General features: G+C 46.8%; 1 protein-coding gene across 2 annotated transcripts in view; it reads left to right on the top strand.

Annotated features, from left to right (window-relative positions):
• Thap4 (THAP domain containing 4) overlaps positions 1-15,315 on the top strand; it is a 49,448-nt gene that overhangs the window by 17,093 nt on the left and 17,040 nt on the right. Inside the window, exons 1-2 of one of the 2 annotated variants that reach the window (NM_001310761.1) lie at positions 5,820-5,889; positions 12,430-12,589. In NM_001310761.1, coding sequence (NP_001297690.1) covers positions 5,886-5,889; positions 12,430-12,589 — 164 coding nt within the window. In that variant the 5' untranslated portion in view covers positions 5,820-5,885. Of the gene's footprint in view, positions 1-5,819; positions 5,890-12,429; positions 12,590-15,315 lie in introns of those variants that run through there. The other variant, NM_025920.3, reaches the window with a different exon arrangement.

Here is a 15,315-nt window from a genome sequence, read left to right as displayed (position 1 = left end):
GGCGGATTTCTGAGTTCGAGGCCAGCCTGGTCTACAGAGTGAGTTCCAGGACAGCCAAGGCTACACAGAGAAACCCTTTCTCAAAAAACCAAAAATAAATAAATAAATAAATAATTTAAAAAAAAAAAAAGAGTGTACCCTTAGCAGAGACAAGGTAGGAAGTTTACATCTCAAGGACACAGGTTAACTGAAACATTGAGAGGACACATGAAGGCAGCGAGGTCAGAGAAGCTTGTTATATAGACTTAAAGAAATGAGCTGCTTGGTGCTAGTAGAAAATACTTCAAAAGTTGATCCAGATTCCCTGTATGTGAAGTGTCGTCATGGAGAGATTGTAGAGGGAGCTCTGCTACAATAAAGAGGGAGGGAGGAGGAGAAATAAGGAAGAGAGATAAGCGGGAGACAGGCTAGCGGAGACGGGAGATTCTCCACCCCGACCTTGACTTTCTTGGTGAGAACCTAGTGGGCTTCCTGGATTCCTAAGCAGAGTTAGTAAGGCAGAGGGTGACTGGTGGTTGAGAAGCTAGTGATTGAGGGCTAATGGGAAAGAGTCTGGTGAGCCTGGCATGATGGCCTACACTTTTACTTCAAGCACTGGGGACAAAATGAGTTCCAAGACAGCCAGGCTTGTTACAGAGAAACCCTGTCTCAATAGTTCTCTCCATCTGATGAGACAGATATGACATCCCTCTCAGATCTGAGGGTTCAATAACAGCACCTTGAAGGCTTGGGAATAAAGAATCTGAGTCCTAAACTATGGCAGAAGAGATCTAATTGAAGAATGCTGTTACCGTGCCATGCAGCGGCCAACATCCTTAGTCTAGGAGTGGCCAAATTTTATTACAGAGGAAAATAAGGTTAATTTAGTTTTGTTTTCCTTTTTGAGAGTCTGAGCATCAAACTTAGCTAGTTTTTGAAATTACACTCTGGGAGTAATTTCCAACTGGAGGGACAGTGTTTGCCCTGAAAGCACACTTTAGTGTATTGAACCTTCTTCCATATGTCATGTGAGACCCAGTCTTACTACAAACTTCTAAACATCCCCAAGTGAAGAGATGGCTTTCCAGTCCTTGGAGATAAAATTCCAGAGCTAAACCCACCTAGTTGGTCAGGCAAGAATGATCTTGAAGGGTTGGAGTCTCACCAACTGAAACTGGCCACAGAGCAGCTACAAGGGACAGGGTACTCACTGTCCTAGAGGGAGGGAATGAAGGCCTGGCTACCTGTAGATCTCTCAGATGAGGAAGGAGAGTCGCAGGTGTAGAGACTCAGCCACATGATTTGCTTTCTCCTACACTCCAGGGATGGAAAAGGAATAAGGGAAAAAGGTCTGAGTCCTTCCTACTGTAAACTCACCCCTTACAAGCTGTCACTGCCCCTATGTCACGTGATGGGAGTGAAGAGAGAGGGCTCCCAGAAAGAAGAAAAGTAGCCCTGTAGCTAGTCTTTGCTACTTTGTGGGTTCTCCTTTTTCCCACCCTTTATTGCCTAGGTTTTACCCCCATCACTAGATAGAGTAAGAAGGATGGGGTGGGGTGGGGAGAGAAAGAGAGAGGGATCCTTGACTCTAATTTCTTTCTTGTTTCTTTGAGCACGACTACTAGCAAACCACATCTAACCACCCAACACCGACTTATCAGCTCTCTAACATTTATATACCCTCTGAAAAGTTCCCAGAATTGCAAACGTCACACAATCACAGAAACTATCTTCAGCTGGCAAAACCACACCTCTGCTAGAACATGAGGCAAATCATAGTCAGCTGCTTTAAAGCAGCCCCATATCCCCACATCTGGGATTAAAACAAAAACATGGGGGGTGGGGAACAAAAACAAAAAACAAAGCATATTCTTATAATATTTCTGTGTTTTTTAAAAGAAATGAAAATTCCATAATTATCGCTACACATCCTCTCTTTCTTGTGTTACGGGGCAAAAGGAACTTTTTTGTTTGTTTGTTTGTTTGTTTTGGGTTTTTTTTTTTGTTTCTGTTGTTGTTGTTGTTGTAGTTTGAGACACGGTTTCTCTGTGTAGCCCTGGCTGTCCTGGAACTCACTCTGTAGACCAGGCTGGCCTCGAACTCAGAAATTCACCTGCCTCTGCCTCCCGAGTGCTGGGAATAAAGGTGTGTGCCACCAAGTGCTGGGGGGGGGCGGGGGGGGAGGAACTCTTTTTAATTCATACCTTTGGAATGGCAGCATGGGTGACTCTTTGTTTGTTTTTTGTTTTTTGTTTTTTGAGACAGGGTTTCTCTGTGTAGCCCTGGCTGTCCTGGAACTCACTCTGTAGACCAGGCTGGCCTCGAACTCAGAAATCCGCCTGCCTCTGCCTCCCGAGTGCTGGGATTAAAGGCATGCGCCACCACGCCCGGCTAAAGGTTTTTTTTGTTTTTTTTTTTTTTTGTTTTTTTTTTAGACAGGGTTTCTCTGTGTATCCCTGGTTGTCTGGAACTCACTCTGTAGACCAGGCTGGCCTCGAACTCAGAAATCCGCCTGCCTCTGCCTCCCAAGTGCTGGGATTAAAGGCGTGCGCCACCACGCCCGGCTATATGGGTAACTCTTGATTCTTGCCTGGTCATCTGGGCTGGTGCAGGACTATGACCAAAGTGGTGTCCTCCTGGAGTACCTGCTTAACTCTAGAGGTAGGTGCACGGTGCAGGGCAGAGGCTGAGGTGAGGCGTAAGATCCCATCTCGTGGGCTAAGCACTGGACGGCTCTTAACTTCTGCAGTTGCCGGAGGCTCACTGCAGATGCCTGCCTTTCTCTTTGGCTTCCTCGAAGCCTCTAGCATGCCACTGCTCCTAGCACTCTTCCATTTGTGGGGCTTGTGGCTTCATAGCAGGTGGAGAGAGGAAAGCCACCTGTACGGACAGGTTGGTGTCAGCCTTAGAGTGACCTGTGTTTCTCAGCCATGACCTTCACAAGTGTGCCTTATGTTTTCAATAACACCCCCTTCCCCCTTAAGTGAAATGGAAGGGCTGGGAGCATTCCCCAGCTGAGTCCCTTTTTGGGGTTTGTGTTTTTTTGTTTTTTTCAAGACAGGGTTTTTCTGTAGCCCTGGCTGTCCTAGAACTCACTTTGTAGACCAGGCTGGCCTCGAACTCAGAAATCCGCCTGCCTCTGCCTCTGCCTCTGCCTCTGCCTCTGCCTCCCAAGTGCTGGGATTAAAGGTGTGTGCCACCACGCCCGGCTCCCAGCTGAGTCCGTAAAAAGTCTGCCTACATAGTGACCCATAGCCACCCGGCTCCCAGCTGAGTCCGTAAAAAGTCTGCCTACATAGTGACCCATAGCCACCCTTGTAGCAGTGCTCCGGGCAGGTTGAACTCTTTGGATCCAAGAATGAAAGACACACACTCACGCCAGTTAATTTTAAAATGCCTTAGCTACCTCAAAGGCTGGTCAGTTCTATTCTCTGCCTGCCCAGGCCAAATCAGGGAAGTGGCCAGTGGCCACTTATCTTGATTCTTACATGGTTCTATGGCTCTCTTTCCTGCGGCTCTAAATCTGATCCGTCTCCCACCACATGATGGTGATCTTCTGGCTCCTCTCTCCCTCGAGTCCTAGCCCAGGCAAATTTTAAGGGTTCCACCCCGCCTTCCTTTTCTCAGCCATTGGTCACTGACATCTTTATTGATTGATCAAAAACCAACTGGAGACAAGGGCCTTTAGTGTTTGGATATGCAGATTCCCAATTAAATCAAAACATTGGAAACAACCCCCAACATACCCACCCTATCAGAGACATGAAGTGATTTTTGTTTTCCCTTTACTTTTCATGGCATGAACCTCAGAAGCTTCCTGGAGGCAATATAGGTGGAGTCCATGAAACTATGGGTGAGGAGCTCAGGGCTGGGGCCCCTAGCAGGTTCTCATGCTTGCCCTCCTTCTGCAGTTCAACCAGTGTCTCTTGTAGTTTTTGCCCCAAAAGCACTGATCTGAGCTGTACTTCTGTAGTAGGGGAGCTGTCAGTGGACTTGTCTTTCTAATCGGGTAACTTTTGTTTCTTCTGTATTTCTTGTAAGATTGAAATATCATCAATAGTTCTCTCTTCTACCCCACTTCTTTCCCCCCTCATTATTATTACTGTTGTTGCTGCTGCTGCTGTTGTTGTTATTATTATTATATAGGGTTTTTGTCTTGTTTTTGGTTGACTTTGTGGGTTTTTTGTTTTTGATTTTGTTTTTTTTTTGGTGGTGGTGGTGGTGGTTTGTTGAAACAGGACCTCTCTACATAGCCCTGACTCTCCTGAAACTTACTACATTGACCAGGCTGGTCTTGAACTCACAGAGATCCACCTGCCTCTATCTCCGAGTGCAGGGATTAAATGTGTATGCCACCAAGCATACCATTCCCCACACACACACACACACACACACACACACACACACACACTTTTCTAAACAGGTTCTTACTAATGTAATTCTGGCTGGCCTGTGCTCCCAGTGTAGTCCAGACTGGACTCTAGCCATGTTCTTGCCTTTGTGTTCCAAGTGTTGGGATTATAGTATATGCCACCACACTTGAGCCACTTATTGCTTCTTAGAGTTGACCCTACAGGTCCCCAATGTCATTGTTAAATGTGTTCATTGCTAGGTTTCTACTGCTGTGAGCAACACCATGACCACCTTCTCACCTTAGAGAGGAAGGGATTTATGTCAGGAACTGAAGCAGAGGCCATGGAGGAACTCTGCTTTCTGGGTTGCTCCCATGGTTGCTCAGCCTGCTTTCTTATACCATCCAGGACTTCTTGTCTAGGGATGACACTGCCCCCAGTGCACTTGGCCCTCCCCATTATTAATCAAGAAAATACCCAGAAAATCAATTGTAGCCTTACCTACAGGCATTCTAACGGTGGCATTTTCTCTTCTTACCAGATTGAGGGGTTTCTTCCCATCTTCCCAGATAACTTTAGCATGTGTCAAGTTGACCAAAAAAAGGAATTAGCCATTTATTAGAGTCTGTCATTCTAATAGTCTCAGTGGACTAACTAAATAATCAAACATAATCTTTGCAGAGACTAATATTAGAGCCTGTTTTATGTGTTTTGTTGAATTCTGTAGGAGTTCTGTTTTCCATTCATCATCTCCAGCTTTCCTGGGTCCCTGTGGTCCCCTTTCTGTTGTGAATGGTCAGTTGGACCTGGCTGTCACTTTGACGCTAGTAGGACCCAGACCCCGCACCTCCGCCTAGCTTCTGCTGGGTGTTTTGGTAGTAGTTTTTTAACTTTGTAGTACTGTATGATTAGTGTCGTTTTCTCTGCTTGGCACAGCAGGAAACACTGTTACTGTCAGCAGAGCAGTGATGTGATGGTAAGAATCACCAACAGTTTTGTCCCCAGGTCCCAGAAAATATTTCTACCCATGTGCTCTCACTGGGCCCCACGACCCTGAAAACTCCCGTGTTTAGTTATAGCTAAGCTAAAAAGAAGAGCATCCTTGAAGACAGAAGAGTATTTGAGGAGCCTAAGCTCTGGGCAGATGTTCCTTCTGTGGAACAGCTTCCCTGCTGTGCCTGCTGTGCATTCTGATTTAGTGAGTTGACTCCCTCAGCTCCACTCCATGGAAACAACAGAGGGTAGAGTTCTCATTCCTTATCTGGGTAGGACAGCTGACTCTCTAGCCTGCTCCTGATTTGTAAGATGCAGCTAGCTCAGTTTCCAAATCTCCTTAGCTCTAAAGCTCTGTAATCTCCCAGGCTGTCTTTGTCTTCCACATTCTTCTGAGGCTTAGTCTTTTATAGTAGACTACAATTCCCAGAATGCTCTCTTTGGATTGGCATTCATTTCCTGCAATGCCTTAACAGCCAGGTGCACACGTTTCCCGTCAATTGGCAGAAAATAACCTTGAGGAACCTTGACGGAGTGTGTCCGAGTTCAGAAAACTTAGGGATGGGTAAGCTTGTTTTCATGTTTAGGCCACTTATTACAGAAAATCTAAGTTTTTAGTTTTGCAGTTTAAGATTTTAATAAAAAGAAAACTTAAATCAAAAGAAAATTCATAGAAAAGCCTGTCTAGTTTTTTTAAAGAGATTGAAAGCTACAAATAGGCTAGCTCCTTATACTTTTTTGTTTTGTTTTTCTCCTAATGAAGTTGAATTTATATACAGTAAAACACAAAGTTCTTGATGCTCTAGTCTGATGGATTTCCACACGTGTAGGATCCATAACTGGACGTTTGGGTTACAGAATGGTCTCTGCTGCCCCACACATCAGTGAAGGCAGTGGCAGCAGTTGCAGGCAGGGGGTTGGGGTAGTAGAAGAGCAGAGAGAAGGAGCCAGCCCATCCAGGGTGCTCCAAGTTTCCTGCCAGGGTGGACACACTGATTGTTCAGCGCCCACCTGCTGTCACCTGTCCAAATTGGCATCCTTTAAGGAGTGGTCTTTGTGGGGTTGGGGGGGCAGCCCAGGGCTCAGATAGATGTGCTTTCCAGAGCCTTCCTACACTGCACTGTGCCTGGACCTCGGCACTTAGCATCCTGGTGTGCAGACACAACGGCACGTCCTTTGTTTCCAATCATGGACTTCCTACTCACCATCAGAGAGTCCTGTAGTCTTGGGTCTCCTTTCGCTTGCCAAGTGTCACTGCACAACTCAGGAATCTTGCATGTCACAGGATTGGTAGTGCCTGGGTTTGCAGTTCTTCCTCCAGAAGGACCAGCTGAACTTCTGTTTATAAAGTGGCTGCCATAGCCAAGTGCATTGTCCCATGTCACGTTGATTCACAGGTACCTGCTTAAAGGACTTTAGCCAGAACCTGGGCAAGGCAGCAAGCTAGCTGTAGCCCTCAGCAGTCTTTCCTGCCTTGTTTTCAGGTAGATGCCCAACCCATGCCATGGTGCCCACCTGCCGGGCAGGCTGTCCCTGGTGATTCTAGCCCAAGGCTACTACCCAGTTCTGTCCCTTGTGGCCCACATAGCTTTACTCTGCCCTGCCATCCCCTTTCTTCCCTTTTGTGTCCACCCCACCCTACTGTGGGACACCTCTACTTTGTTTACTGCGTGGTATCACCCTATGCCTTTCCCTCTTCTGGTTCTGATAATTCTGTCCTGCCAACCCCAGATTTGCAATTTGCAGTTTATCCTCATTACAGTGTTACTGAAAGGATAAAAGGACATAGTGCCCTGGGACAGCAAACATGGCTAGGCCCTACCTCAGACCCACAGGCCAGTGTGTCAGGCAGTGAGCAGCCTGGTAGCTTTGCTCTCTGCCACTACCTAGTCTTAGCCATGCAGCCCCTCAGACTCTCTCAACATCTATGTACCTTTTCTCTACTGATACCCATTCCTTAATAGCATGTTCCACATTTCCAGTTTCTCCACAGCCTCCCCTCTACAGGCTCTTTCTATCTGTCCTTTAGTGATAACCTTTTTTTTTTTTTCCATTTAATCAAAATGGTTTTAGTGAGTGTCTCCACCTAGTTGTTTGTTTGTTTTGTTTTGTTTTTATTTTTATATGTAAGTACACTGTAGCTGTCTTCAGATGCTCCAGAAAAGAGCATCAGATTTTGTTACGGATGGTTTTGAGCCACCATGTGGTTGCTGGGATTTGAACTCAGGACCTTTGGAAGAGCAGTCGGCGCTCTTAACCGCTGAGCCATCTCACCAGCCCCTCCACCTAGTTTTTATTTTATGTGTTATGGGTCTTTTGTCTACATGTGTGTTTGTACAATTCATGCATGCAGTGCCTACAGAGCCCAGAAAAGGGTATCATGCCCTGGGACTGGAATTCCAGACAGTTCTAAGGCACTGAAATGAAACTTACATCCTCTGGGAGAATAGGCTCTTAACAGTGAGCCATCTCTCCGGCCCCCACCTGATATTAGGAGAGGTAAGAAGACACTCAAGGACCCTGCTTCTACACAAAAACCTTCTGGCTCTGAGGGCTTGGTTCAACCTGGCCAAGCTTTGCAGAAGTGCATTTCCTGCCCTGGGTTAGTATGTACCATCCCGTGCCCACCTAGCTCTCACAGGTATTTCATGTCAGGATCTGCTGTCTGCTTCCCTGTGCTCTTTGTTGAGCTGTGTAACAGAGTACTCAGTGGGATAATTCCTGTAGCACTCGCTGTTTTCTGGAACCTGTTCCCAGGGTGAGTCTAAACAGCCTGAAGGCTATTCTGAGATGTAGCTGAGGGCTATATCGATTAGTCCAAAATACCCAGGGCCTTTTCAGCCTCTACCCAAAGGAAAGGAGAGTGGAGGGAGAGACACCATGCCCAACAGTGCCATGCCTAACTAACTAGTAGATCAAACAGCCAGGGCAAGAATATGTGGTTCATACCACCAGTTGTTTATAATTGAACAGGTCAGTTGTTATATCCCCAAATCAGTGTCTTAACTTACTGAAATTCTAAAGTTAGCAATATCGCAACAGTGGATCTGTGTCCCAGCATGACATGTCCTGGGCTCCTAGGTCTCCTGAGCCATCCATTTCTCCAGTCCCTATCTTAAACTCTTTAGTAACTGCTTTAAGAAGGTAAAGGAAACTAGCATAATTAATTTTAACAATTATGTTACTTGACATCATTATCCAAAGTACCATCATCTCTCTAAGTGACTGGTAGTTTTTTGTTCTGGGATACTGGAAATTATTTTTCTGGACTGAGTTTTGGGAAGCCACATCTCTAGTGCTACAGAGTTGGCCACCTCAGGTGTGCAGCAAGCATAGGGTGCTGGAAGCTGAGGCAAGCGGTGAGATAGCACCCTTGTCCTTCCCCTGTGGGCTTGTCCGTTAGGCCTGTTTCTCCACTATGGAGAACCACTGACTTGCTTTCCCTCTGTGCAGTGGGAACCCTGAACATTTCCCAAGAGTGGAATCAGGTGATCCCTGCTCTTGGTCTGACTTCTCCCACCCAGGCTTACCTCTTGTGGTTCAGTTGGGAATCGTTTGCTTTTACGACTGAATAATGTCCCTCCTCTGGACATGCTGTGTTGCGGCTCACTGGGCAGGCATTGGATGTGAGTTCTACTTGTGGCTGTAGTGAAGCCTGCAGCTGCAGATAGTTAGGTCTAACTTTGGTGGGTACTTAATTTCTATTGGACCTGTCCCTGGGGGTAAAGCTATTGCTGGGTCCTACTCTATGCTCACCTTTTAAAACAGTAATTTTTAAATTTATGTATATTATTGTGGCCCATAGTTTGGACTTGGGGGTGGTATGTTTGTTTCATTTTGCAGTGTTGTTTCAAGTTCTGAGTCTTGTGTGTTCTGGGTAAGCTCTGTTCACATGTGTCTTCCCATTAAGGGCCTTTGCCGCACTGCCTGTGCCTGTATGCCTTCACTTTTACATTCTTCCGTTGCTGCCTAGTTGTCTTCGTTATTTTTCCACTGCTGTGAGAGAACACCACAAGTACAGCAACTTCCAGAATAAAGAGTTTATTTGAGCTTATGATTTCCCGAGGATAAGACGTGGCAGGAAGTGGCAGGCATGGTGACTGGCAAGTATGCCCACAGTCAGGTACTTCTTCCAACGAGGCCATCCCTCCCAAACCTGCCCCAAGTGGGGACCAAGAGTTCAAATGCCTAATACTATGGAGAACATTTGTTATTTATACTGCTCTGGGGTTCTGCTTCATCTTTCTTCTTCCTGAGTTAGGCTCACTCACACCCCACCTTTTGGTCTTTGGTATTTATGGAGACTGGTCTTGCACAGGCAACAGCGTTGAGATGTTAAGGGTTTAGTAGCTGGACTTGGTAGCTCTTCCCGGGACTCTGGAAGGTGAACAGCAGCATCTCATAGTCAGCTGGAGTCACAGAGGAAGACTTGACTCAGAAACAGAACTAAGAACTGAAGAGACGGCTTGTGGTTAGAAGTGCTCACTGCTCTTCCAGAGGACCGAGTCCAGGCCAACACCCATTTGTGGGAGTTCGTGCTCTCCTCCCACTCTGTGAGCTCTAGGTATCCACCTCAGGTCGGCATGCTTCAAGCTGAGCACCCTCGCCTTTTTAATTACTTTAATTCCTGGGAGAGGCAGAAATGATGCTGCATCCCGGATTGATCCTCTGACAGATTGGAGGAAGAAAGAGCAAGACCAGTGTTAGTCTCTCCCTGTCTTGTTTCTTTCCTTCTTTCTCTACCCTCCCTCTCTGTGTCTCTCATCTGACATTTGAGAACTGTCCTCCCTTGCTCTCACTGTCTGGGAAGCAGTGTGAAGACAGAAGCAGGGCCTGAGCGTGTTTCTGCTGGAGGAACATGTCACTCAGTACTGACTCAGACAGAAGAACCTCAGGAGGGAGGGCTGAGTGACCCTAACAGGGTCTAAAACAAGGACAACGCCAGACACAAGTTAGGGGCTGCAGAGGACACTGGGGATCAGAAGAGGCGTCGTGGATTCTGACAAGGGCTGTCTGGTCTGGAACTTGTAAGGCTGATTGAGACTTCCTCAATATGGTGTATGTGGCTAGAGCCGGGTGTGGGTGTGAACATTAGTGCAGGGCTGCATTCCAGCTCTGCCTCTTGAGAGGGTACTTGACACCTTCCTGGGAAGCCAAGGTGTTTCCTGGGGTCACCTACACAGCTTCACCTTGTCCTGAGTGTGCCCAGTCAGGAGACTGCTCTGCCTGTTGTTGCAAGCCTCCCACCCTAGGGGGCAGACCTAGATCATCCTTATCCTGCCTGCAGGGGGAACAAAATGAAAGGGGAGGAGAATGGAGAAGACACTGCCAACTGTCAGGCACAGGACCTCACAAGACAAGCATCCTTGTGCATGTGATACACATGCAAGCTTATAGGCACCCAAACCGACCGAGTAGGGCACCAGTATTGGCCTACACCAAAGGTCTTAGGTGTTGTTGGAGATCATGACATTGAGTGAGGCAGCAGACTGCCCTGTCTTGCTCAAAATGACTGAGTTCCCTATGCCCTGTTTTGGAATAGTTTGAGATCACACCCCACTGGAGTGTTTTCTAGCCAGCCCCTGCCCCTTGGGGTAGAGGCTTCAACTAAGGTGTGGAGGCCAACTAGGTACCCTAAAGGTAGGGAGTAGACAGGACCTTGGTCTGCCTGTTCTCCAGTAAAGAGATCCAGAATTAGACCTGTTGCACTCACATAGACTCACAAAAATTTATGTAAATAAAAACAATACATTAAATTTTTTGTGTTACATTTATATATTTTATTTTATGTGAAAATGTTTTGTCCGGAATACATGTATGTGTACCAAGGGTGTGCTTGGCTCCTGAAGAAGTCACAAAACGGCGTCAAGTCTCCTGGGACTGGAGTTATGGATGGCCGTGTGGTGCTAGGAACTGAGCCTTAGTCCTCCCCAGAGCAAGAAGTGCTTTGCTTTTTAAAAAGATTTATTGATTTATTTTATGTATAAAGAATACACCATTGCTTTGGTGACACACCAGAAGAGGGCATCAGATCCCATTACAGATGGTTGTGAGCCCCCATGTGGTTGCTGCAAGAAGGGCTAATAGCTAGACCATTTCTCCGACCCAATAACAAACATTTTTAAGTTCTGTCCCGATGACTCAGTGAGTAAAAGCACTTGCTGCCAAGTCTGTTGAGCCTGCATTCAGTTCCTGGACCCCACATGCTGGGAGACAACTGACTCCTCTACGTTGTCTTCTCTGCCTGTGTTCTTCCCAAGGCTGACCTAGTTGTCTTGGAGAACACACTCTGAGCTGTTGGTCTGGAAAGGCTGTGTGTGTGTGTGTGTGTGTGTGTGTGTGTTGGCTGATGAAGACTCTACCTGCACTGAGGAGCTCTTCTGTCTCCAGTTCTGCCCTCCCATGAGTTGCTTTCCAGACCGAGGTCTACGTTGTAGGAAGGTACCAGAAGTATCCTGGTCACATGTAAGAATCAGCCTGGTGGCTCTTCTGAGGCCCTGCACAACCTCTGGCAGAGTCAGGGTGAGAGCAGGGGTGACCTTGTAGGTCATGTGACTCAGTTACTGACTACATCTTCACGCAGCACTCAGGGTTATCCCATCCTCACTGAGCTGCCTCATAGAGCAGCCTGCCCCATTGTCCTTCAGCTGCTTCCAGCTCCTCAGCGTGCCAGCCAGAGTGCCACCTTCACACCTACGAAAGGAGACAGTCTCTGCTGTGAGGAAGAGGCACAGTTGAATAAAAGGGAGAAGCCATTTTCTTGGCCACCGTCAGCCTCCGGCTCCAGCATGGCCTCCCTCTCCCCAGTTGCTTTTCACATCTGCTTCCGTGGCCCACCTGTTCTCTCTTCCTTGTGCACCGTTCCTCCCATGCTACATTCTGGTCCCAGGGCTTGGGTGCTCAGGCTTCCCTTTCATCCTCCTCACTCCCCAGACTCTGGATGCTGCAGAGGTCCAAGATGATCTCAGCACGGGGCAGTTGAGGGTATGTGGCTATTGTGGCAAAAGTACATTCCAGCAGCATGCAGGCCTCCACCCAAAGTGTGGCCAAAGTCATCTGGACTGGAGGAAGCGAGTCATTTACTGTTCCATCCTTTCATTTTCAGAGCCTCCCAAGCTGAATCCAGTGGTGGAGCCGTTGTCCTGGATGCTGGGTACCTGGCTGTCAGACCCGCCAGGAGTTGGTACCTTTCCGACACTGCAGCCCTTCCAGTACCTGGAGGAGGTGCACATCTCCCACGTGGGTCAGCCTATGCTCAACTTCTCGTAAGTGCCACCTTGCTCACGGGCTGCCTGGGCCTTTCGATAACTTACAGACTGACCAAAGCCATGCCAGGCAGGAAGATGCCAAAGCACCATTAGACATGCAGAAGCTCTGTCTTCTGAGCCTGGCAGCTGAGGCACAGGGTTGGTAAAAATGGTACTTTTCTGCTCCGTTATACATTCTTTAAGATGTTAGGCAGACAGTACAGTGACAAATTAGTTAATCCAAGCAGAAAAGCAATTGGTGTGTGTTTAATTCAATCAGCAGCGTCTGTCTAATGTCTGGACATCAGTTACTCAGGACTGCTGAAGGAAGAGGGTGGGGCTGCCATTTACCTTTGCCCTGCACTAGGTGAGGTGTTCTAGCAAGTGTGCTTCTCAGTGGAAAATAATGTTGCTTTTAAGAGCAGCTGACCTGTAATTTCAAGAGTAGCAGAAAGGCCTATGTCAGTGGCTGAGTGGTTTTGTAGTGTGTCTGAGCCTCGAGTTTATTCCCCAGCACCTCACTATTAAAAAAAAAAAAAAAAGTACATAAGTTTAAAAAAAGCAAAAATGTGTTCCTGCTTGAGTCTCCACTGTAGAGTTCTAGGTTAAGAATCTTAACTAGGGGCTGGCAGGATAGGTCAGTGGTAACAGCACTCGCCTCCAATCCTGATGACCTGAGTTCAAGCCCCAGGACCCACAGTGGTAGAAGGAGAGAGATGACTCCTCCAAGTCATTCACTGGCCCCCTATACACAAGTATACACAATCAAATAAATGACACAAATATCTACTAAGTCACTCACTGTTGCTGCATTGGCTCTCTCTTTCCTGAAATACTTACAGAAGCATTTCACATTCAGATTTTTTAAATTATTTACTTATGTGTCTGTGTGTGTCTGTGTATGTGCCCAAGGAGGTCAGCGGGTGTCAGCTCACTGAAGCTGGAGTTGGAGACAGTGAGCTGCCTGGTGTGGGTACTGGGACGCTAACTGCAAGCACAGCGTGGGATCCTAAGCACTGGGGCAGCTCTCAGCCCCAGCCTCAGAAGCTTTGGTGGAGGAATATTAGCTCAGGCTTTCCTAGGGAAGCAGCTCTAATTCACAAACCCCAAATCAGAATTCTCTGAAAACCAAAACGGTCTGAATACTGATATGATACCATTTCGGCTTTTAGGTTCTTAGGGGTTTGGAGCTTTGTTTTGTTTTAAGGTCCACTGTGGTTGTACTAGAACTTGCTGTGTAGATCAGGCTGATCTCAAAGTCCAAGAGATCTGCCTGCCTCGGCCTCCTTAAGTGCTAGGATTAAGGGTTTGTGTCACCGTGCCTAGGCTATTTTGGGTTTGAAGATTTATTATTGTATATATTTTTAATGTGTATGAAGATCTCTGAGTCTGGTGGTGGACCACATGTGTGCCTGGTTTCTGCAGAGGCCAGAGAAGGTATTAGATCCCTGGAACTGACACTACAGACAGCTGTGAGCTGCCACACGTGCACTAGGAACCAAACTAGGGTCCTGTTGCAAGAGGAGCAAGTGCTCAAGAGGTTAAGAACCTCTGAGCCATGTCTCCAGCCCTCATTTGGGGTTTTCAATTTTCTAATTAGAGTTACTCAACCTGTATTTGTTTTTTTGTGGTTACTGGTTTTATTTGTTTAGTTGTGTTTGAGACAGAGTAACATTACACAGCCCAGACTGGTCTGAAAGTCGCTATGTATCTTAGATTGGCCTCAAACTCAGTGGTCTTGCCTCCATTGGCAGAGTGCTAACGTTACAAGCATGTGCCACCATACCCGCTGATACATTTGCCTCGTTTTATAAATAAAATATGAAAAGGTATACGATGACTATTTTCTGGGTTTTTTTGATTGGTTGGTTGTTTTTGAGATGGTCTCTCTATGTAGCCCTGCATGTCCTAGAACTCTCTATGAGACTAGACTTGCCTTAAACCCTTCCTCCAGAGTGCTGTGATTAAAGTCTTATGTTATCAGACCTGACAGTGGTTTTTAAAAGGGATCATTTGATTGTAAGGCATATGCCTATAGTCTTCAGCATTCTGGGCTAAGGCAGGCTAATCATGAATTCCTACTCAGCCTAAACTACTCAGAAAGACAGCTCACAAAGATGGAGGGTAGTCTTAGTTATGGTTTCTATTGCTGTAATAAAACGTCATGACCAAAAGTAACTTGGAGAGGAAACTGTTTATTTCATATTACAACGCTTGGGTCACACTCCACCACTGAGGGAAGTCAGGGCAGGAACTGAAACAGAAGCTGTGGAAGAATGCTGCTTACTGGCTGTTCCTTGTGGCTTGCTCAGTTTGCTTGCTTAGACAACTCAGGACCACTTCTCTGAGTTGGTACCATCTCCAGTGAGCTGGGAATTCTGGATAATAAATTACCTAGTGCTGAGAGATGGCTGCGGTTAAAAACACTGACTGCTCTACCAGAGGTTCAGTTCCCAGCACCCACGTGCCAGCTAACAGTCATCTGTATCTCCAGTTTCTGGGGAATCTCAAATTATCTTATGGCCTCCAGGCATCTGTGTAGGGAATGCCTATACACATAAAACGAAACAACAACAAAAAGTCTTGGGCTAGAGAGATGTCTCACCAGTTAAGAGCACATATTTCTTTTCCAAAAGGACCCAAGTTCGATTCCTAGCACCTATGTCAGGCCACTTAAAATTACCTATAACTCCAGCTCCAGAGATCCCCAAGCTCTGACCTCCATAGGTACCCCAACACATGTG

Source organism: Mus musculus, chromosome 1 (genome assembly GCF_000001635.26).
Source record: "Mus musculus strain C57BL/6J chromosome 1, GRCm38.p6 C57BL/6J".
NCBI lineage: Eukaryota > Metazoa > Chordata > Mammalia > Rodentia > Muridae > Mus > Mus musculus.
Note: the sequence above shows the minus strand (reverse complement) of the source record. Positions and strands in the feature narration are given on the sequence as shown.